The 24,822-nt window shown below is 35.9% G+C and overlaps 1 protein-coding gene across 4 annotated transcripts in view; it reads left to right on the forward strand.

Moving 5' to 3' along the window:
• Positions 1 to 24,520, forward strand: part of N4BP2 (NEDD4 binding protein 2) — a 37,646-nt gene extending 13,126 nt beyond the window's left edge. For 3 of the 4 annotated variants that reach the window (XM_026846729.1, XM_026846728.1, XM_026846730.1), the window contains 13 exons: positions 796 to 884; positions 2,648 to 2,724; positions 4,540 to 4,695; positions 5,813 to 8,133; positions 9,507 to 9,592; positions 10,289 to 10,331; positions 11,317 to 11,561; positions 12,955 to 13,073; positions 14,414 to 14,552; positions 14,655 to 14,840; positions 17,077 to 17,245; positions 19,096 to 19,219; positions 20,039 to 24,520. In XM_026846729.1, the coding sequence (XP_026702530.1) occupies positions 796 to 884; positions 2,648 to 2,724; positions 4,540 to 4,695; positions 5,813 to 8,133; positions 9,507 to 9,592; positions 10,289 to 10,331; positions 11,317 to 11,561; positions 12,955 to 13,073; positions 14,414 to 14,552; positions 14,655 to 14,840; positions 17,077 to 17,245; positions 19,096 to 19,219; positions 20,039 to 20,084 (3,800 nt within the window). In that variant the 3' untranslated portion in view covers positions 20,085 to 24,520. The other variant, XM_026846731.1, reaches the window with a different exon arrangement.
• Positions 24,521 to 24,822: the final 302 nt, after the last annotated feature.

Here is a 24,822-nt window from a genome sequence, read left to right on the forward strand (position 1 = left end):
TTGATTATTTTTTTCTCTTGAGCACTGAATTGTTGCAAATTTAAAACAAAATTATAAGAGTAAGAATATTTTTTTTTCTTCCCATAATGGGTGTATTTTTTGATAGTGGCTCCCACTAAGATCGCCATAGAACAACTCTTTAAGCTTTTATTTGCTAAATTTGAACCATGATCACTTTTCTACTGCCAAATTTCTAACCAGTGGAGAAATGAGTTAATAAGAAATTTGTGATTCAGTGATAACTTTGATTATTCAGACACATTGTAATATAGCTACAGAAACATGGTGCTGTATCTCAAAGCTAGTGATTCTAAACATTTAATTACTGTGTATTTAAATTACAATAATTCTTTTGATTTTTCATATTTTATACAGTTTACAGAGTGGACTAATCTTAAGACTGTTAGAAAGCCAAGAATTTTGTATGCAACAAAGAAGTCCACTTTTAAGGTGATCATGTAGTTTTTTTTTTAGTTCAATTTACTGATTGATTAGTCATCTTGGTGCATTTTATATCTGCATTTTCATTCCTTGATTATCATACATACGTTAATTCAAAAGAATAATGTCATTTCTTAGTAGTTTTACATGTGAGGGGGGGATTTCTAGAATAAGAGAGCCTTGAAACAGATCAAGCTGTGGCAAGAGTTCTTTACACAGTGGTTAATCATTATGGATTATCTACTTAAAATATTACAAATTTAGAGGATTAGTATAAATGTTACATGTCCACCCTATTGTAATGAAATTAACTATAAACTATATCGCATTCTTTTGTACATGTGTGTCTTTCAGCCAAAGAAGCATTTGAAATGAGAATCTCTCCTATAATAATAGACAACACAAACATACAAGCATGGGAGATGAAGCCTTACGTTACTTTGGTTAGTATTACAACATGATCAATGTGAAAAGGGATTATTGACCAGCATGGCAACAATGCATGTTTTAAAATGAGATTGTAATTCTCGGTCTGGTTGTTATTCCACAAAGAAGTCTGGAGTCAAAAAAAAGTGTTACATGGAATCATACTACTCAGTGTCATGTTCCGTGCATGTCTGAGTATTGACCTAGCCTAGTTTCCAAGTGACAAAGCCGAGTGCTTTGCACTTGGGAGCAAAATGAATATTGTTGAGGAAACCGAATTCTGTTTCTCTTTTATGTGATCAGTAAAATTATAAGCTACTTTTAAAATATAATCAGCACTAATTAATGAGTGATGTTTGATGCTCTGTGAAGCTTGAAAATGCAGTCTTAGTTTCATCCTAAATATGACATAGAGGCAGATACCAGCTGACCAGTGGGAGGGCTAGAGTTATAAAATGTTGCTAGCTTGCTTAAAGTTACGCAGATTTACTTAATAGTTTTTATTGAAGTGGTGTAATAAAAATAATGTACATGCACTGTTATATGTTAGTAGGGTAGTGCTTTTATTTAATTACTAAAAGAGACCTGCTTTTATTTAGTACTAAGTAAACGTAATCTACATTTAACTTCCAAAGTTACATTTAACGATTTAAATAACTTGGTGAACTCTGTTATACGTTTCTCATACTCGAGTTTTCTGGAGCTTCTCACCTTTTTGCTTAATGCTTTCTAAATGGCTGTTAGCACTTTTAGACTAGCTATTATTTTGCTGTTGATAACCATTTTGGTTGGTAGTTTTAATAATTTTCTTTTGCTTACAGCGTTGCATGTTTAAAAATTGTTTCTGATTAAGAGAAATCATATATCAGAAGAAATATTATAAAGTAGATCTGGATTTTCTCCTGTCATGGTACAGAAACACATCAGAGAGTGTAGTATGTAGAACTGACACCTTTTGAGCAGATACTGTACATATGCTCCATGTGGTAACGGATTAGTGAACAGGGGGACTTAACAGATAATTTTTATTAATAAAATTTTTATTTTATCCTTACTTTCATTAACAATTGTCAGATTAACAGTTCTTTCATAAATTAAGTCCTTGATTTTGCTGTCTACTGAAATAAAGATACAACAAAAGTTCTTCCAGGAAGTGCAGGGTTTGGTAGGGTGATAAGAATTTTTTCTGAAAACAGGAATGAGGCTAAATGACATGGTATTCAGTGTTTCTCTTGATTAGACTTTGCATTCCTTTTCTGTCATGATGAGACTAGGCCATTTATTTGCAGCCTGCTCAAGTTTCCCATATGTGGCAGGAAGGCTGTTTACAATAGCTGTGTTAATGTAACTGAATTGATTGTTTCGGAACTGGCTCACATCTGGCCAGCTCTGAATGTAAGCAGTGAGCTTTTCTCTGTCTTGGAGATGCTCTGTAGACATGCACACTGTACCTGGAAAGAGGAGATGTCCTGCTGTCCTGACTCAGAAGAGGTAGAACGTTTAAAGGCATGATATAATAGTAGTGATTTATTTTTTTTCCCATGATCATGGCACACGTTCAGTTTTACAGTAAGAGATACATACACATGTGCTTAAAAACCTCAATTTATATAATCAGAAGCGAAACACTGAACAAAAGTATGTTATTCCAAATGTTTAATTGTTTTCAAAAAATACAAAAACCAGCTTTAAAGAAGTGGGCTATACATGTTGTGTACTTTTTCACAGAAGAAAGAAATGGATGATGTGGCTTGTTCTGTTTTGTATCTGTTTTATTCAGGCTCAGCAGTTCAAATACAAAGTGATGTTCCGAGAACCAGACACTTGGTGGAAGTTTAAACCAAAAGAGCTTGAAAGGTAAGAATGCAAAGGAAGATTTCATATTAGATTGTATATCTTTCAGAGTCTATAAACTATGATTTTTAAAAAGGTATGACAGTACAGTGGCTGGTGAAATAGCAAGATATCAGTCAAGATTTTTTTGCAATAATAAGTAGCTTTTAAATATTTTATTTCTACAATATTAACTTCTGTGGGATTTTATATGTATTTTGAGATTTTTTTTTCCTGTCACTTTATTTATTGCATGTAAAAGATACTCATAGCAATAGGTATTATGTAGTGTTTTAATGATTGCAATTTTGCATTTAAGGTGGAGTGGCTGATCCTTTGGGTTCCTGAGGTTGCAAAAATTATGTCAGTTTGGGGCTGTTTTTTCATCTGGCTGGTCTGTTGCCTTGAAATGTTTCTGCTGTCACTGAGTTTAAGGCAATCAGCAGCTCATGGCCTGAGAGGGACAAACCCCTGTGTGTCACCATTGTTGTTTACCTCTTCTTTAGCAGGACCTTCTGCACAGTCATAGAGCCATTACTTAGACTCAGAATAGGCAAGATATAAACCTTATGTAAGTGAATAATAAGGTAGCTAGAAAATAGTCTGGATGCCACATTCAAAGGGTATGATCAGTGGTTCGATGTCCAAGAGGAGGCTGATGTCCCTAATTTAGGATGTGCACTAGGTCTGTTACTATGTAATGTCCTTTTTATGACTTGGATGTTGGGACAGAGTGCACACTCAGTAGATTTGCAGGTGATACTGAATGGAGTAAGAGTAGTTTGTTCAGCCTTAAAAAGAGAGCGTTAAGGAAGGATCATATTGTTGTCTTCAGCTACCTTTTGAGAGGTTTTAGAGGAGACTAAAAACCTCTCTTCTAGAATTGTGTGGGGATAGGACAAAACAAATGTAAGCAAGTTGGAACTTTGTAAAGTTTTGATTATATAAAAGAAAACCCAAAACTTACTTTGAGGGTGGTCAGGCACTGAAAGAGTTTGTCCAGAGTTTGTACATTTTCAGTCATTGGGGATACTCAGAATTTGACAAGACAAAGCTCTGGGCAACCTGATGTAGCTGTACCTCCTCTCAGTAGGAGGTTGGACTATGTGACCTCCAGAGGTCCCTTTCAGCATAAGTTATTTTGTGATTCCATAGTATTTGTAGTCATCTGAATTTGCATGCTTAGTGTAAGGTTGGCCACTTTTCAAGTAAGGCAAGGAAGATAATTTAGATTATTTTCTTTTCTAAAATAGAACTTAAACATTTCTCTTTTAAACAATTTCTGTTTTGCCATCCTTGGCAGGATTCACTTGTTCTTGGTGGAACTGCTGCAAAGCACATAGCTAGCTAGTGTTTAACAGGGTCAGTAAAAATTTCTAGTGAAAGGGTGTCCAAAATAATAGGTGAACAGGTTTTCTTCAAGTCTCAAGGAGTTTAGCAAAACTAGAGAAGAAAGACAATTAAAAATCTTCCATACCTAGTTTGATATCCTGCATCCCTGTCAGGATCTGGTATGGTATATCTCTGATATTTATTTGACGATGCATTATTGGTACAGTTTTAGATTTTAGTATTAAGCAAACCATCCTATTGCAGAACAGGGCCACCAGGTGGGGTGGAGAAGTCAAATGCAGCAGCGATTTGTCCGAGATACCCTGTTTGGAATGCCTTAGTGCACTGATACAGAAAGAACTGCTGTTTCACAGCTTTTGCCCTGGTCTGCTGAATTCTCTGGTTAGTCTTGCTGTAAACTTATTATCATTCACTTATTCTCTTCTCTTTTTGTAATACACAAATCTGAAATGTTTATTTTTCAAATTTTGTTTTTTAAATTCATAGGCGAAACATTCATGGTGTATCTAAAGAAAAGATCAAAAGAATGTTGGAACGGTATGAACGCTGCCTTACTGTTAGTTCAATATTGGATTCTTCAGTCCCAGACAAATCAGAAGCTGCTGGCTGGAGTGAAGACCCTTGTCAGGAGGAAAGCCATAGGTTAGATTCTTTACTAGCTTTGTAGTCTCAAATAAAAGGCTAAAACTTCAAACTTCATAGCAATGGAACCTGGATACTGCTGTTGAACAGTGAATGCATTAAAAAAATTAGTTAAATAATAGAAAGAAATACCCTTCATAATTTTCTTAATTTTTAAGAATTTCAGAATTTCTAGAAATGAGCAGTCAAGGGATCTAGTCAAATTTCCAATGTTTTTTGAAAACCTCCAAGTATGGCTGTGTGTTACTTTTCAGTAGGCCAGTCTTGACTGACTTTCTCTTATCTTAGAAATGTGCTGTTTGATGTATGTTGTAGATACAAAACACTTAAAATATGTAAAATGCTTTTCAGAAGAATGTAGTCCCAAATATGAGCAGATTACTATTTCTGAGCCTGTGTATTGGCATGAGATAATGTCTCTGTGGTAGAAGCTGTATTCTTCATGCAGTAGTAACGAGTTACCTACTTGCTCTTGAGTGTATTTAATTTAGACTTGTCTAGATTTATGTTGGTTGCATAGATGACTTTTGCAGTGACTAATCTGAATAATGTTGTATATGCATATAATAATGCATAGGAAATCAGATTTTATTGTAGTTATTATTTTGTTTGGGTTTTGCATACTTAATGTATTTGAAATTAAGTGGGCACTGATAATTAATGGAGGCACGTCATCTCCTGGTTAACTTCTAGACTTTCTTTAGCACTGAGGCATCAGGAGGGAGCAACAGTCATTAAATAAAAGCATATTTCCAGGTTTGCTGGTCTGAAGGAAGAAATATCTGGCAGCAGGGTGCTTCAGTATATAACTGAATGCTGGGAATGGGGAAAAATAGACTTCTGGGGAAGTATTCTTAGCTCAATGCTGAAGTAAGGAAGGGATACTTAACAAGAAAAGTTCCACTTTGCTTTGCTGCTTCTTTTTTATAATGGAGTGTTGAGGTTAGGGCTAAATCATCATAAATTTGTTTTCCACTCACTAGAGTTCTTCAGCTGGATGATTAGTGTCCTAAAAGGTGGTTTCCAGATTAAATAGCCAAACCAACATTAAAAACATGGACAAGTGCTTAAAGAAGGTTTGAAAGGGGTTTCTCATTGATTCCAATTTGTCTTTCAGAAAGAAGGAGACACATTCTGATGTAAAGGAAGGAAAACCTTTTGCTTCTGGTGTGGAGCCTCTTGAATTAGCTGAAGATGATAAAACTTTTCCCAGTACTTCTCTAACATTAGAAAGTGACTGTGATCCTGAACATTTTCAGAAAGAGGAAGAAGAAATTGAAAATAACTCAGAGGAACACAGTTCTGAGAATAGCACTGTTCAAGATGACTTGGATGTTTATTTATCAGATTGTGTAGAAAAAGAATTGCCATTGGAGAAGAAAGAAGAAAAGGGAGAAAAAATAGAAAAAAATAATGAAACAGAAATGGATGAGGTTGATGTGAAAACAACTGAAGAGACTGTATGCTTCCATACAGGAGTTGTGGAACACAGTGATAACATTCTCAAAGTTCAAACTGAAGTTGAACAATCTGGTGAAATACCAAAACCAACACAAAGTAGTAACATAGTGGAACCAAGCAGTTCAGCTTTTGATACATCAGGAAAACCAGAACTACTAAACTTTCTGGGCGACTGGCCTGTAGAACAAACAATGGGACAGAGAGTCAAAAGGGCTAGAAGACTAGAAAAATCTTCTCTAAAGAGTGATAAGGAAGGTAAAACTCCTAGTCAGCAGCATCCTGAGCAAGTGGGCCTGCCTGGGACCTGTACTGTTGAAAAAGGACAGGAGGAAGAAAATCTAGCCTCTAATTGTTCCTCTGTTAGCTCAGATAAAGTTACAGCAGAATTGCAAATGATAGGACACTGGCCTGTCTCAGGCTCATTAGAACAGAGACAACAAAGGTCCAGGAGAATGAGAAAGACAAGTCTAAATCTCTCTGATGAAGGTAGAAATACTGAAGGTGACGTTAATAAAAATACTCTTGAGACTGAAGGTGTTGTTAGTAGAAATGCTCTTGAGACCGTAGATGTGCTTCGTGGGATACCTGTGAACACTGTAGAGCAACCAGATACAAAGAGTTTGCATATGCACCAACATGAAACAGTAGCTAGTGAAATAGTAGGTGAGAAAAAACCCCAGCAAAGCAAGAGAATGAGAAAACATCACAAATTAGCCCTCACTTTTACAAACAACAATTTGCCCCATCCCAAAGAGGAGGAACACTTGTTTATTAATGCAGCAGAAGAGAAAGAGGACACATGCTCATGTAGACAAGAGAATAGCCATTCACAGACTGAATCACAGGACTTTGCTCTCCTGTGGAGATTAGAAAAGAAAATGCTTTTTCCTGAGACTACTAAAGTATTGCATGGCAGACTAGACGGCTTCAAACCCAAAGATGTAGATAATGCCTTGGATTCTCAGGGAAAAATACCCTATCGAGTTATGTATGATAAAAGTACGTTCGTGGAAGAAAGTGAACTTATCAATATTGATGAGTCTGAAAAGCTAAATATGCTATGTAAGCTTTTTGAGTCTGTTTCATTTGAAGCTCTGAAAGATCTGTATGAAAGATGTAACAAAGACATAGACTGGGCCACAGGTCTGCTGTTGGACTCTGATGAAAAGTTATGCAAAGATGTTGATACTGAATGCTTTCAAGTGAGAGAAGCTGAGCCAGTTGTCGCAGACCTTGATTTCAATGCAAGTACAAACTATGGTGAGAATCTCAAAGACTGTAAACAAATGCTGCAAATAATTGGGGCTGGTGATATCTCTGAGCCTTCAGAAGACAAGAACTCATCACTCTGCGTTACAGAAAGTAGTGCTACCGAGGCAACTGTGACAGATGCTGATGTGTCTGACTCAATTGCTACCTCATTGAATGATTTGGAGGAACTGAAAAATTCTGGAGATGCAGCCCCTAGAACTGATGTAGACAGCTCAGCAGCAGGTATCATTGAGCCATCAGTTTCAGGAAAGCAGAAGATAGTGTCTGAGATTCCTGTTGAAACTATAAATCAGCCACAACTTGATGCAGGTTTCTGTATATCCATGACTTTGCCCCATGGCCCTAACACAAGTTCCACCAATTTGAAATTTAAATTAAATAATGAAAGTGACAGCAACCCTTCAGAAAGCAATGCAGAGAATTCCAAAGTGACTGCTTTGTTACTCGAAAAGGATCACACATCTCTGGTTGGTCCTAGGAGTGATAAAGAACTGGAGAAGGATAAAGAAACCCAGGAGAGTTCCAGAGAAATAGGTGGTAAAGAAGAAATTGAAACTCCAAGCTCGGATGAAGCTAAAGCCAAGATACAAAGCTCTATACCAGCATCACATACAACCTTTAGTATAGATTGCCTAGAATTAACATTGCCTCCTGAACTGGCACTCCAACTGAAAGAAATATTTGGGCCTGTTGGTATTGATGCAGGTATGGACATACTTATATCCTTATTTTTATGAAAACACTCAGTTTGGGTAAGAAAACCTTTCTTCCTTTGCCTGTGCTTTTTTTTTTTTCTTCAAGCTTAATTTTGGAACAGATTTGCACAGTTCCTCATGATACTGTTGTTTGCTGTTGTTCATCCAAAAATGGAACTGAACTGCAGTAGTGCTACCTTCTGCCTTTGTCTTTTTGTATATGCATGTACTTCAAAATCATAAGAAAATATTGGCTTATTTGCTTCTTGAGCAACAGGCCTTTGAGGCTGTATTCAAACCCTGAGGGGATATTAAGATGATGAGGAAGATGCAAATTATGACTGGTTAGGAAAAAAGAAAGAAAAAAGAAAGCTTTAGTTATCACTTAAATTAGAGAAGGAGAAGATGAATGATTTAGAGAAGGTAAAGTGCAACTGTACTTCAAAGATGAAACCAGACTAGTCTGCTGAGACTATGATGAAGGCAACTGTAAGCAGCATGAACATGCATCACAAAAGTCAAAGACTGATAGAAAAAAGAAGAAAAGAAAACACAGGGGACATATGGTTGGTTTTTTTTTGTTTTTTTTTGTTTTTTTTTTCTTTCCTTTTTTGTTCTCCTGAAGATTACTTGAAGTCCTGGATACCTGTTTTATTGGGTTTGGCTGCTGGCCTCTTCGTCTTCCATGCCTACCTCCTCCCCCCAGAAAAAAGTTTGTTTTTCATAGCAGAAGGGTGTTTAACTGTATCTGAAATACACCCTGCCTTTTTATTTTAATACATATGTACTTCTTGCATTTTTATTTTTCAAAGGGTGAAAAACAATATCAGAAAGGTCTTTTAGGGAAAAAGATGTATCATTATGATACCATGATAATTCCTGTTGTTGCCTTTAGAGTTAGAGGGGATACTTGGAGTTTGCTTCTTGGAGTTTGTGTGTTTGAAAGGAGGGATGTGACCGCTGGGCAGTGGCAAATACATTACGTAAAAGCAGTTGCAGGTGGCTTGCAATAAAAGAGGGGGAATCTCAGTTTCACAAATGAAACTGTGGTTGTAAATTAACAGTGGCTTTGTAAAAGAAGGTTCTGCTAGAAAAATGGAAAAAAGGAAGAAAAATTGAGTTGTTCAGGTAGTCATATTTCAACAGGATACAATTAATGTTAACTGGGGTTTTTCTACCCGTTCTGAGTTTTTGAACACCAGATAATGAAGTCTGTGTGTAATGTTTTTTTTAAGTTGGCAGTTGCTGAAGTTTTTTTACAGGCATGGCAGTTTGTGCAGAATCTCTAGAATTCAAATTAATAAGTCTAAGCTACTGTACTTTATTTGCTTAGATAAGTTTTTATAGAATGCCTTAATTAATATGTTTTCTTTCTTCCATAAGGATCACTAACTGTTGAGGATTGTGTGGTTCATATTGATCTGAATTTGGCAAAAGTGATTCATGAAAAATGGAAAGAATCTATTCTGGTTAGTAGATTTCTTGCTTATGGTATGATATGGCATGCACTTTGTCAGACCATTTGTCTGCTTATGTATTGGTCTAAATGTGTCAAATGCAAGTGTCTTTGCGACTACAGTGATAACAGTACAACAGTAGTGTGTAAAATATGTGTATATCAGCATGTCATAATCATCAGAGCTGTTGAAAGACAGTTTAAGAGATGAAGAAACTGCGTGTCATGAGTGCCTCATCAGGAAACCAAAATTCTTTAAAAAAAAGGATGCACAATTTCACTGGCCAAAAATTATTACTGGCTTTTTGACATACAAGAAGAGTTCTTTTATGAATAATTATGTATACAAAACATCTCCATGAACACTAATTGAGAAGAGTTCTCTAACCTTCATTCCTTCATAGCCTTAGGAAACTCAGAATGCTTTTTGGCAAAACATTTGTTTGGTGTATTTAATTAAGGTTATGAAAACTTAGTAGTGGGGCGTGTTCCTCTACCTTGATGTGTTTTCAGAAAGATAGTTCTATCTTTTAAAATTCACTTCGTAATTATTTTTCTTAAACATATTTTTTGAAAAATACCCAATCTTTGAGAAATACCGTGAGACATTATTTTGCAGCTGGTTTACTTAGAAGCTAACACTTGTGAAGTTTCACTGCAAAATTTATAGCTTGCTTATAACATTCATGGTTTTACTATTTTTATTTAGAAGCGTCAGAGGAGAGATGAATCATGTAAGCTGTCTGCAGAAGGTATGTATTTCTCTTAATTGTAAAAATACTTAATTCTCATAATCATATTTAATTCTTTGAAACTTCAGTAAGGTTGCACGTATTCTATCTTTTGAAAAATGATAGATTCATTTATGAAGCTAAGCTTTTTTATTTATTGCCCTTGATTCCTTTTACCATTCTCTTTACAGAGGCATGGGGGGGGAAGTTAATTGTAAGGAGATTCACTAGTCCAAGGTAGATGCAAGCAAAAAGCCTGTCATTTTGTGTACTTCGGAGAATTTAAAGAGAAGGTCTGGCTGGATCAGACAGCTGTTTGGTAGAATTTCTGTAATCTCTGTGGAAAAAAAAAAGGTTTGGTTGGGGAATGACTAGCAGAGTAAAATTTCTACAGTTGAGAGAAGGAGGTCAGGAATACAACATTCACAAGTTGTCCTTGTCAGAGGAACTGATTGTAGCAGGAATGTCCTTGTTCAAAAAGTGTTAAAATCACTGGCGATCCAGTTTTCATTCAGCTCCCTGAAGAAATGTCCCTGTACAGCAGAACCCCTCTACTCTTGCATGGGACATGGGTGAAGACTTGGATTGCAGTGTGGGTACATCATCTCCACATGAATGACCAAGCAGTGCTGTTAGCATTAAGCATAAAACCCAATTGTTAAGCATCTGTCCTTAAATTGTAGAGGAAAGGCAGGTAAACATGTAAACACATGAGACAATAATTCTTTTATAAAAGCAAACAAACCTCCCCACTAAATGTATGTGCAAGGTAGTTTATAGCTGTAAGATACGTCTTGGCAGTTGAATAATTTGGTTAGGAAGTCCGATGGTTTTGCTTTTGTTTTACAAAACAGATAAAGATGATCAGACAGTCTTTGCAAAATAGTAGTGATGAAAGTGAAAATGTGTTGTTACAATGAAAAACTTATCTAATTATTTTGGTGTTGCTTGTGTAAGTAAGCTAATAATTGTTTTATTTGTCATCTCATTTTCATTGCTTTTGAAGGTCCTACTGTGATTCAGCAGATAGATACAGATGACTCAGAAGTGCTATTATCACAGAATGCAGACAGTAAAATACAGAAGAAAAAAATGAACTGGGTTTCAGGTTCATCTAATGACATACAGACTAAAAAACCAGCAACATCAGACGTTTTTCCTTTTATGGATCACTGGAATGCTCAGATTCAGAAAGTTTCTCTCAGACAAATAATATCTGAAGAAATAGCTATTCAGGAGAAACAGGACCTGGTATGGATAGCACCAGTTTTTTATGCAGTTTAAATTTGTTACTATTAATGAAACAGAGTATGTCTTATCTAGTGACTCATCTCTGTGCTTCTGATTACACCCTGAATTCATAAGACAAATGCATGAAAATTAATATTGTTGATTGCTGTGATACAAGGGTTTGCTTGGGGTAGATGTTTCTGATTTAAAAATATAAATCTCATTTTAAAATGTACTATTTTGATTGTTCCACAAACAGATCATGGTGCATTTCACTATACAGGTTAGAATTTGTGTTTGGTTGAATTGTTTTTTGATTGCTTACCTAAAACCAAAAGATCAGTGTGATTTCACACACTTTTTATTAGGAAAGTGAATTAAAAAAAAAAAATCTTAATTAGCTCCATGCCTTTTTTGTTTAGAAATGGATTGAACTGATTTTAATATTTTTTGTAAGGAGAACCCACAACATTCCTAACAGATGAGACATTAAAAGAAATAGTTGAGGTTAATCTCAAACAGGTTTCTCTACACACTTGTCAGGAAATAGTAATTTAAAAAAAATATTTTTATTAATCTGCCACATGGTTCCCATAGCCAGTCTAGTTGGTGTGTGCATAATGCTGCCCTCTACTGCCCGGGAGTTGTTCAGAGCAGGCATTTTTATTTGTCTCTGAGAAGTAGCTGTCCTAAAAAAGAGGAGCTTTGTTTCTACTGGTATAGAAAGCTGGATGGATTAGCTTGTACTTTGAAAGAATGACTTGTGGATTCTTTCTTTGAACTGCATGTATGTGGCTTACCGATAATAACAACTGTGATGTCTGCAGCTTTATTTTCAGTTTGGATTCATGGAGCTTGGCTTTGTTTTGACCACTTTTTTAAAAAAAAAATCTTGAGTATTGGAATGATCAGTCTGATTTATTCTGAGCTATTATTATGCTTTCTCAAAATGACTTCACAAATATGAATATTTATTACCGTACTGCTTCAGACACACCAAGCCAAAATTGTTTACACTCTTCAATAATAAAATGTTGTTTCAATCCCAGGCCCTTAATATGGAATAGAGAGGTGGACTCTGCACAAGCTTAGCATTGAACTAGGTAGACTAGCAGGGAATGCATTCCAAACCTTAAAATCTTCCTTTTGCTTTGTCCAAGTTATAGGGGAGCTCCAACTGAGTCTGTTCAAATGACTGCAGAATACTGCAGTGATGTACAGTACAACTTACCTGTCCCTACTTTATTCTTATCAGATCAGTGTGGCAGGCTGATATTGGCATGCTGTCATTGCTGTGGGTGCACGCCTACTGAGCAGATACTTTTTGAAATCTTGAAAGTGGGACTGGCTCTACTGTTACTATATTTTGTTTTAATAAAGAACTTGCAATATTTTTCCTTTGTCTTCTGGGTAGAATCGTATCCCTTCTATGACTAGAAAAGACTGTGCTGCTAAACTAAAGGAGAAGCAACTTTTTGAGATGTTTCCAACTATTAATCAAAATTTCTTAATGGATGTCTTCAAGGACAACAGGTAAGAAATCTAAAAGTTATTTTTAAAAATGGTACTCAGTAATGCTATAGTGCATAGTTACTATATTAAGAGTTAAGATCCTGCTAAAGAATGGCTTTTTCCAAAGTAGCATACTTTTGGTAGACCTAAATAAAGGCAAAACTAGCTGGTCTTAAAAACAAAAAGGGCATAAAAGCTCTATGTGTAGACTTGTTTATTTTTTTTGAGCAGTAGATAGTGTCTCTCATTGGGAGAAGAATGTCTCTGGTTATTACCTCTCACAGGCTGTCAGTGGAACTGCCTATTTGCTCTAGAGCTGAGGTTTAAAATCAAGTGAGACAAATTAGCAGGGTTGGTAATAGTGGGCTCTCAGAAAATGGCATCCTCCCAAGTGGAAAACTACCATCACCTGATGTTAGCTATGAGTCCTTTCCTGGTTACTACAGCAGCTCTGAAGGAATGAGCTATCTCTCCATCTCCTCCTGCTGACATTCTCTTTTCTGCATTATGTTTCTGGGATATGTAGCTACCTTCTTAAATCCATGTTCCTGAGAACTTTTTTTCCGAAAGAAACTTATTTCTTCATCCTTGGCCAGCTGAATGTCTGTCTCTACATATGGGTTTGCCTGCCTGCTTGTCAGTCTTTCTGCTTGTTCAGGTTGTTATCAAAACCTTTCCTTGTGGAATGGTTAAAATACATCCTTCGTCCATCTCTACAGCTCAAGCATTTCACAATCTCTTGCTTTTCATATTGTAAATCCCCTTCATAGTGTTGCCTTTCCCAAAATCTGTCTTTACTTTTGATCAGTCTTCCTCTTGTCTGCTTACTGAACAGCAAGAATAAAGAAGAAAGAGGGCTTATTAGAAATCTGATGGCAACTGATGTCCTATTCTTATTTCATTAAATTTAATACAAAGCTTGACTGGAAATACAAGGAATTTTCTGCATAATGGTTTCAGAAAACAGATGATTTTAAACTAGTTTGTACTATCTAACCTGGACCAGGGAAGATTTAAGAAGTAGTAATTTATCCAGCCCAAAACCCAGTGTTTACTTCTAAACTAATATCTGCTTGATTAAGGTAGAATGCAATTTACTTTAGTATTTCATTGTCCTTTTAATATTCAAGTGCTCCTCAGTTAGATTTCAGTGAACCAAGGCTGCATGAGTGTTGATGCCAGTAATGCAGTACAGTGAGTCTGCAAGACTTTCTGTAATAAGGTGTAAAATTCCATTCCAGTGCTTTATTTGCATTGTCATCTACTTCTCTAACAATATCAAGGTTTGTAATATGCATTTTTATAAATGTAGCAGCTATTAATGTATTTATAAAGTCATAGATTTTACTTATCCTTTACAGCTACTCTTTAGAACAAACTGAGCAGTTTCTGAACTGTGTTCTGGAGGCAGATCCTGTAAAAACAGTTATAGCTCAAGAAAGCGTTCAGCCAAATGAAATTGCTTCTACCTACAGTGCTGCAAAGAACCGTGAGAAGAAGGTATTTTTATTTTTTTTTAATAGTAGTTACAAACATATTCAAAGCTATATCCAAAAACACCCTACGATGCATACTTAGCTTCAACATTGCAAATTCCTACAGGCAAAAAAAAGTAAGGAAGAGGATGATCCTTTGAGTGAAATATTTCAAGATTTTGAATATCCACAATATGAGGATTTAAGAGCAGAAGCTTTTTGTCACCAGCAAAAGAGACAGGAATGTTTGAAGAAGGCTGGGGAGGCCTATCGCATGGGTATGAAGCCTGTGGCAGCATTTTATGCACATCAGGTAAATGTAAATATTGTGCTTTTTGCCTGAATTTAGAGAGGTACTTAAATACTGAATTAGAAATGATAAGAAAAACATTGTGCCTACTAGAGTTGATAAATTTGCTCAATTACTGTTCCCTGTGTGTTGTATTGAAAATCCCCTTACAAGTAAAATCCCTTTCATTAGTACTGATACAGGAGACTAATATAACCAAATTCAGTGCGAGACCTCATGAAAGATAATATTTAGTGCTTAGTCACACATGCTTGTTTTCTCACAGATCTCACTCTCGCATTCACATAAGTGTAAATACCAAGACCCGTGTCCATGTGGTCTGGCCCAGTTCACTCGTGTGATGTGGACTGCAACAAACATCAGTTTTCAAATTCTCCATATGTCCCTCGTGTTCCTCTTAATTGGTGATGAACTGGTTTTAGACACATCTTTTGTACTTTTTAGGTATTAGACAGGTATTAAGAAGGTTTTTTTTTTGCCTTGGAATCTTGCTTGCTTCATCCTCCATAGATCTTGGGCAGGATTGCTGCCTGCTGTTTTTGCTTCCTCATTCAGATTATGGCTACAGTCTGTCTTAGTTTGGGATAAAGGTGGTGTGGTGTGTCATGCTTTTGCCATCCATCTAGTTTTGGACTGTAAATCTGCTGCTAGTCAGTCTTGGGTACTCTGGGCTTGGAGCACAGGCTCTCTGGTCTTAATTCGAGCACATTTCTCAGTATATACCAGTTTGATTGCTGTTGATCATATTCTTGATTATAATTATCAGCTGTTCTTGTAACCGTTCCTGTATGTTGGTTTCTTGGTGCCTTCATGTGACACCCATTCACACTTCATTCAGACTACTCTGAAAGTTCTGTTACAAATATCTCCAAAGGCTGTAGCTTTTCCGTGATCTAATAGTATATTAAAAAATCAGTAAGAATTCACATTATAGAAGCATTTAATTCTAAACTATGAATTGCATTATGACAGAACAAAAATGTAATAATGAATGACTTGAATTTGCTTAATATCTTAAAAATCTTTCACACAATTGGTATAACATATCACTCTAAATGTTTAGATTGTTACTCTGCATGTAGGAAATACTGGTTATCGGTCTTTATAATGAACTCTTTATGTTCTTGGTTTATATATTCTTAAAGTCTGGAGAGATTCTAAACATAGGTCTATGATTTTTAAATAGAAATGTAATTTCAAGTTCTGTCTTACTTTTGTTCTCAGACATAATGACAAGTACAGTCTGGAAATTTAGAACATATTTTTGTTCTAGGTAATAAAAAGGCAAGCTAAGCTACCTTTAGTAATGAAAAATATTTTATGCTTAGTGGCCTTAGCCTGTCTTGAGAATCCTCTGCAAGTGAGAGTTCTGGGGCTGATATCTCTGGTCTGACACTAATACACTTCACATGATCCATTTTAAGGAAGTGTAAGACAGACTGTCACTTCTGTTCACTTGAGCCCTTGTCAGTGCAATACCTGGAGTTAAGTCTTCCATTCCTTTTCAGACTGTGCCTACAGATCTTCAAAGACATAATTTGTTACTTCAGTCTTCAGATATTATCACTGCAAGGTTCATAGGAAATAGTTGGTACTTGTTCACTGTGTAGTGTGAATAACCCTGTACTGCTGCTTGCCCTTAATTCCAGTAGGGACTGTATTGACCTTGACAGTCATAAAAGTTCTATCAAAAATATTAGAAGATATAATAGACAACTATGGGAAAAAAAAAAAAAAAAGCACCCTTGTCTTGTCTGATTTTTAGGGAATGCATTTGTAAGATTTAACCTCAATTGTAACACTCAGAAGGTTTTTCCTGGGCTGTCAGGCAGTTTCTCTGTCATTGTTTCATTAAATTTGTAGCACGATACTTTTTCTGAAAGTAAAATTCTATTGTTAGGGTAATAAATCTGAAAATCAGTATGGAGTGTAACTTTTTAGCTTATGTAAGACCATAGTTTTGTGCCTTTTCTGTTATTTTTTCTTTCTTGTAAGGCTTTTGTTATAATTTCTTTTTTGTGCCAGCTTTGAGTAGTTTCTTAAGAACAGATTTCATGAAATCTCCTTGTGAGTAGGTCTCACTGAGCCTCTTCCAGAAGTTCTGTTGCGATTATAAATTTTACTGCTTCCAACTGTGAGCTAAAAGCACCCTGCCAGTACTGTCATTTTGAACCCAATGAGCAGTGTGGAGCTTAGATTATGTCTCGGCGTGTAATAGTTGCTGTGCTTATAAATAAAGGGTCGTCTTCATGAGCAGAAGATGAAAGAAGCCAACCATGCTGCTGCTGTGCAAATCTTTGAGAAAGTAAATACATCCTTACTGCCTATGAATGTATTGGATCTGCATGGTCTCCATGTGGATGAAGCTGTGAATCAGTTGTCCAGAGTGCTGCAGGAAAAAAGTGAAGGTAGGAATAAGCTAATAATTCCTGCCCCCTAAAAGTTATTCTCTTCATTTTCTACTAAGAAATCATGATATATTGGAATATCAGAGGGAGTGAATGTACTTTAATAACATGTAAAAACAACTGGCTTTTGTGTTTGTTTTATTTTCAGAGTTCCCCTATGGAATTGTTTTTCTTTGGCACGGCAATGAATCTTTTTGCTCTCTGGCTTGCCCACCCCCAACCCCCCACCCTCCCCTATGCTTCTTTGTAAATCTTTCTCTTTCTTCTGTTTTATCCTTTTAATTTTTTATTGAAGACTTGATCTGTCCTTCCTGGCATTTTTAACAGAGGTAGTAACACAAGTGTTTGTGTTATCTACTCACTGTTTTATCAGAACTGTGTTGCTTTTTTAATCTTTAAAGAAAAATCATTATGTGTGAATTCTAACCACAATGATTATATCGTCTTCAACTTTTACATGAAAGTGTGTGATTTGTGCTGTCTTTCAGTAACTTCCATATGAATTTGTCAGCACAATCTCTTGAGATCAGAATACTGTTGCTTCCATAAATGTCATTTTGTGCTGTTTTGCTCAAGGGCTTATTTTTTCTCCCAGTGGAGTGTTCAAGTACTTCATGAGTGTTCTTGCTGTAAGAAGATACATTTTCTGCATTATTAGTTTACCCTATAAATTAAAGCACACTGGGAATGCTTTCATAACTACCTTTCTTACACAAGGTACCACTATATAAAGCTAATTTTTTGAAACATCTATTCCACAGAGTAGAAACAACAGTGTTGAGTGAGGCCTTAGATAATACTTTTCTTCCAACATACATAAGAGATAATTACATTTCATTATCTTGTGTTATTTCTAAAATGACATTTGTATACTTTAAGCTGTAACCTAATGCTTTTTAGAGCTAAATTTCCTGAGCTGCACTTAAATCAGGAGTCCTGTAATGATTGTAGGGGCTCTCTGTTCAGTTCATGCACTGAAATCTAAAAAAAAAGGTTAATTTCAGTGTGCATGCATGGGAAAGGGATCAATACTGGGCACTTAGTGCTGGCAGAATTAACAGCAAACTAATATAAAATCCAAACAAAGTTAGGCAAGAGAGAGAGGGTAGTTGAGGAAAGATGTCATGTGAAGTGATAATCTCGAACTGGCAAATCTTGGCTTGTTGTGAGAACCCAGTTTAATTTATATTTTTCCCTGTTTTTTTCAAACTCTTCATCTGTTTAGGTTGCTGTGATCTCTGGGAGAAGAGCAATTGCATTTGCTATCAGGGCTATATGCCCTAATAAAGCTCATGTGATGTGTTGATCTGTTGATTCGCAGTGTTCTAACATAGCAGAAGTTAGTCCCAATAAGTGTGACTTCAGTGTCAAAACCTGTGTGGATTTATATTTTATTTCTTCTTCCTTTCTTTATCCAATAAAATATTATTTCTTTATTCACATTAAGATAAAATGTGAAACAATAGGGAGAAGTATAACTTAAAAATTAACTAAGTTACACCCACCTCTTAATTTTGCAATGTTAATTTACATCACAGGATATAAATTCCAAGTGAAGACTAGATAATAGAAACAGTAAAGCTGCTATGAAATTAGAAAGATTTTGTGATGATCACAACATGCATATTGCAAGCAATCTAGATTTAAAAAGCTTGACTATTTTTTCAGAATATCTTTTTCAGAAGAGGGGGAAAATGGATTTGTTTATGTAAAAGATGCATAGCCAGCATGGGAAAGCAAAGTTTGAATTCACTAGTGAGAATTTTCAGCAGAATGGATGGAAAGGTTATACTGAATGCCAAGTCTCTGCCGAGGGAAAATTTTAACCGTTACAATCCCTGCTGTTACAGAGTACCAGCAGACTGGTGGTAAACCATATCTTTGTGTTATCACGGGAAGAGGAAGCCATAGCCAGGGAGGAGTTGCTCGCATCAGACCAGCAGCTATCAGATACCTCACAAGCCACAACTTCAGGTGAGTTTAGATTTTTGTTACTGATACATTTTTTTCTTAACCCACATTTAACTAACTGAAAATTGAAGTTAGTTTTAGAATACTGTTAAACTACTAAACAGATTAAGGCAGGTCTGCTGTTTCAGATTAAAGTAGCTCTGCTGTTTCATAAATCCTATGCAATTGTTTGACACAAAACCATCTTATATGGAGCACGATATTTTACTCTAAGATAGATGAAAACACTATGAATTAAACTTCTCTAAAAGTTCAATTACATATTTCCATTCAGGGTTGCTAGTTTTACTGTGAAAAGTTGTTAATCCTGCTTTTTATTGGTCTCCAATACTGGCTTTAGCTTTCAGCTGCTTATGTGGGACAACAGTTTAGCAAGTCTGGGCTGGCACCAGTGTGTTTGCTGCTTTTTATTTACAGAAGTGTATGAAGGTGACTCTGAAGGTGGGACTCAGAAATAGCAAAGACTTTCCATTTCCTTCTAAATTTCTACAGAAGACAAGGGAGAAAATCCTTTTTGAAAGAAGAGGGAATGAAAGGGGAGCAAGAAAAGAGGAGGAGAATGAATATAACCAAGAATATTGGGCAGCTTTTTTTTTTTTGTATGAAATCTTCCTCTTAGTTTCTGCTGTTTCCAGCTCTTCACCTCTCCAGACCCTGTAAAATCCTCCTTTGCTGTCACATCCAGAGGACATGATGCTGATTTCCTGACTCACACATACTTGACTGAGAACCTTATCACTTTCCATATGTTTGATGAGGGCTGAAGGAGATGTCATTGCACATAGCTTTCATGTTGAAGCTTCGTCTTTTCTCATTTCACAGGTTCACAGAAATAAAACCAGGCTGCCTGAAAGTCATGCTGAATTGAAGGGTTGTCAAGAAGAGAAGAGGAATATAGAAACTGAGGTGTCAGATTACAGCTAAAAACTTTTTGAACAACTGCAATAGTATTTTGTAGTCTGTTTTAATGGATAATATTTTATTAGAAATGGTCTCAATTTACAGCAAGTGTTTTTGTCAGTATGTTTCCAAGAAAATTTTTGTGTGGAATGGATTATTTTTTGAACCTGCAAAAAAGACGACACTTACAGGATTTGAAGTCTCAGAAATGCAGATTAAGAATTCTGCTGAGCAGTATTTGATGTTTTAAAGGGAAGTTAAAGTACAATTTTAAAATATAACTGTCTTTTCAACATACAGAGTTTATGTCTTTTGACCCTTACACATTTTAACTGCTGTGGATTCTGTGCTTTTAAAACATAGTACCTTGTACAAAGTTATTTTGTGATTCAGAACTTTGTGCTAAACCCTTCAGAAGAGCACAGGGGAGGTGGGAACTTGGCAACTACTGATATTTCAAATCCAGTACAGCTGAGTGCTAAATATTTCCAGGTTTCTTCAAAAGTCTGATGTAGTCTGGTTTTAGTAGTTATTTTGTGATGCATTGAGCAATTCTATCGTCCTTATTCCATTCTAAGCTTCTCCCAGTACTGATGGAAGTTGCATGTAAAGGACCATGCAGTATGACCAGTGTGGTTTTGATAATTTTGCAGGCTTACTGTCATCTAGTAAAGGGAAGAATACAACTCTAGTTCAATCTCTACTTACACATAGCTAATACTGTAATTTTGCAGGAACTGCCCTTATTTTTTTAACATCTATGGTATTAAAAGTGTTTCTTTCTTTATGGCTTTTTAAATGGAGCAAATTGAGTACTGTCTCACTTTACAAGTGTCTAATAGTGACGTGTCTTCGTTCTGTGTGTATTAAATTTGGTGACCTTCTTGTATAAAATATGATTGTGAGACATTTTATAAATGTATTTTTAACATCAAAGTGAATTCTAATACTACAGTAGTAATTGCCTAACTGAAAATTTGGGAGTACAGAAGTTATTCTGGTGGTGGTGATATTGTATCAGCATCTAGAAATACCTGTGTAAAAAACCCAAAACAACAACAAAAAAGCCCCAAACAGAACACCCCCCCCCCAAATTAAACATCTGTACTTTGGCAGGTGTTTCCAGTAAGCAATCAGAACATTTTAAAAATAGAAATATATTTTAAAATGTATTATTACTTTTAATGACATCTTTGCCTCTTGAAAGGCATACGATTTTTTTACTACAAACTGTTTAATCTTTGTTGTAAGGTTTTTTTCAGAACAGGTATGAGTTATGTAATAGGAATAATATTAATAAGTTAGGGATTAATGGGAAGGGTTTTTATTTTTAAACTACTTTTGCAGTAAATTTTATCCAGGAATTACATGCACATAGACTTTGTGTATGAATCCATATGTGTGTGCAAGTTCTGCCATTTGTGTGCATGAGTAGTAATAAGCAAGGAACTTCTGTGAGAAAAGCTGTGCACAGAAATAGCTTTCACTTGAAAATGTGTCTATGTAAGTTGATGACAAACTGAAAGACATGATGTTTCCTCAAAACCCATATTTACTGCAGTATATACACAGTGAATGCACTGTACAGTAGACTTAAAAATGAGTTTGTCATACTTCAACAAATACAAGAATATTTTAATGGTGATTTCAAGTGGAAGAATAGCTTGAATAATATTTAATCAAAGGGAGTTACTGGATAATAGACTGTCATTGTAAATTTCATATTTTTTGTGGGTACTTAGTTCATCTGAATTGTGTCCCTTTTTCTTTCTCTCTGGGCTGCTCTGGTAACCAGTGGGTGAAACACAAAAGATCTGTGCTCCCCAAACAACACTAGCAGAGCTGTTTCTGCCATCGTATGAAGTCCTATGGGGTGAAGCCCATGCTCTGTCCTCTGTGATGGTCCCTCAGATGGACTGAGATGTCATTTAGCCACTTGGACTCGAGACAGCAGTTCAGACTATCAGCTGTCCAGGGTTGCAGATGCTAGAATTGCCTCAGTGGAGCTAAGATCTTTCTTTTGGACTAAGGAGTTTCCTCTGCTCCTGAACAGTTTTTCCTCAGTGCTACTGTTTATAAGGAACGAGGTGCAGCTCTCTGGGGCAGCTCTTGAAGCATACTCCCTGTTGGTTGGCCTGGGTGGCTGAGTTGCCCAGCAAAGGTCCCAGTGTATGCTGAGAAGTGTTGTGTGTTGAGCTGCTGGGGGCCCAAGCCCCACAGTGATTTGCTTGTAAACAGGGAAGTACCAGCACTTCTCGTTGTTTTGAGAGGGGGCCTGATTCACTCAGCATGTTCACACCACTGACATGGACAAAGACATCTTAGATTTCACTTCAGAAGACAGCAGAAAAAGTTGTCTTGCCCATCTGTTCATCATAATCTAGTTGTTGACAAGTTTACCCTGAAGGTGAGAAACACAGATTTTCACCTTCTCTGGCCTAGCAAGGGGACAATGATTACACCTGACTCACTTCCCCTGAAAATGCTAACCAGTGTGCTTGGGAGTATTCTTGAAGTTGCCACTTCCTGAACCTCTTTCAGAATTGCCACTGCAAACTGAAGATGTAAGATCAAGGGGACAAAAGAGATTAAAGAATAAAAGGTGCATAAACAGTCTCTGGAAGAGGGCTAGGACTCCAGAAAATAAGTTGTTCCCACTGAGCTTCAGTGTCCCTCTATATTATTTTTTTCATCCCATATTCCTGTTTGGATAAATACATAAAAAATGTTCAGGGCAAAACCTCAGCTCCACCCCTTACTAGGAGAGTTCCTTTTCTCTAGTCTGTCAAAGTCAGCAGAGTGCATCACTTAAGAGCAGTTTGGAGTACTTCTCTCTCTCCCTTGCCCCTTTGAGTACATGTTGAGGTTTACTAAGGTACTCTGAATATCCTGCCTGGTTATAGTTTGATCATTCACCCAGTATGAATTGATTACAGGCTGAACTTTGATGGAAGACAATGGTTTAAAATCATAACATGGGCAGAACTAATCTTGCCTTTGTTGAAGTTAGTGGTAGTCTCCATCAGCTTCAGCAACTTGGGGTGAGGCATTGTAGTTCCAACTCAGAGAAAATATGATGAGCTCAGCCTTTTTCTTCCATAGGAGCTTAAGCATGTGTTTAGAAGTTGCGCTGAACTGGATGCGGAATGGAGAAGATCAGTGCACAGAGAGAAAGAAAGTAGACTTTTATTAGTAAAGATCTCCATGCCTTCCGTTACTTGCCAAAAAGTCCAGAAAAAAAACACTGGACTTCTTGTACTTCTTTGACTGTTTTTATAATGTATAGTGGGATGAATTAAATATAATTGTTTCAAAATGGTATTTCAAAGTAGGTTACACTGTAGAAATTCCAGATTTTCTGATGTCTTTTGCAGTTACATCAGTGAGAATTCTGAGGTATTGCATAAATTATGTATCAACTTATACTTTTAATTAAAAGTAGCACTTAGCAGTATTGCCACCAGCACTGTAAAATAATGTGTGACTGTTAAAATACCTATTTTGTGTACCACTCTTTATTCTTCAACAGCATATGGTTGTGATGACTGGTAGCCTTTAATATGTGACTTTTGGGTTCTTTTTTGCAAAACATTTTAACATTTATCCCAATTTTTAATTTAGGAAAATGATTTTTTTTTTTAAATACAAAATTTAATGCTTGTGCTAGCATTGAAAAGTTATCTTACAGTAAATAAATAAATTTTTAAAAAAAGGCCCAGGGGTGCAATGAAGAAAGTTGTTCTAAGTAATGTGAGTGTTTAAAAATATATTTCAGTTGATTGTGAAAGTAGTAGGACAAAAATTATTTTAAAAAACCCAACTTCAAGATACATTGATAATACTTGAATGATTTTGGCTTTTGCTTCTAATAGTATGTTGTACAATTTTATTTAAACTTAATGTTTTTATAGGCCTATTGAAGGACACCTCAGGCAAAGTTTAACTGGCATTTTTTGTGGCTGTTTGAAACTATTCTGACTTGGGAATCCCCATTTAAACAATGTCCAGAACTCTAGTCACAACCTAGAACATCACTAGAATATCTGGAACATCACTGTCATGAATATGTACAGTGTCATGGAAGATCTTTACATGCTTAGCAGAACATATATTCTAGGAAGTTTTACTTGAAGTGAAATGTAACAAAGCTGTTATTTAATCTTGCCAGAAAATACAGTGGGTAGACAAGAAAATAATTTTATTGTTGATAATGGCAAAGAAGGATCATCATAAATGGAATATGAGAAATTATACATAGACTTTGTTATTGATGTTTATGTCTTAAATGCAGTTCACATTTCCACAATATTGCCCTCTGCAGAGCTGAGAGGATAGAGTATGAACACCGTAACAAAGAAGAGTTAATTGACTTAATAGAATTCCCAAGTACCACGTTCTTTTAAACAAAACCCACACAAAACCCAACCAAAGCCCAACTGTTCATGCTATTTCAGCTAAATAAACTGTGCAGAGGATTAAATGACTTGTATGTGAATATGCATGTGAAAAGACCTAGTATTGCAGCTACCAGTTGTACAAACTGTTAGGACCAGTACATTGGAAGATATCAATGTCTATTTTTAAATTAAAGTAAAAAATGGATTTTTTTATTTGTATAAAGTTGTAATTTTGCTGTTAATTATAACTTTCATTTTTTTACTGAAAAACAATTTTGTAATTTGCATTTAGAATTTCTAATGTGAAAA

Source organism: Athene cunicularia (genome assembly GCF_003259725.1).
Source record: "Athene cunicularia isolate RWA chromosome 4 unlocalized genomic scaffold, athCun1 chr4_part1, whole genome shotgun sequence".
NCBI classification, from domain to species: Eukaryota; Metazoa; Chordata; class Aves; order Strigiformes; family Strigidae; genus Athene; species Athene cunicularia.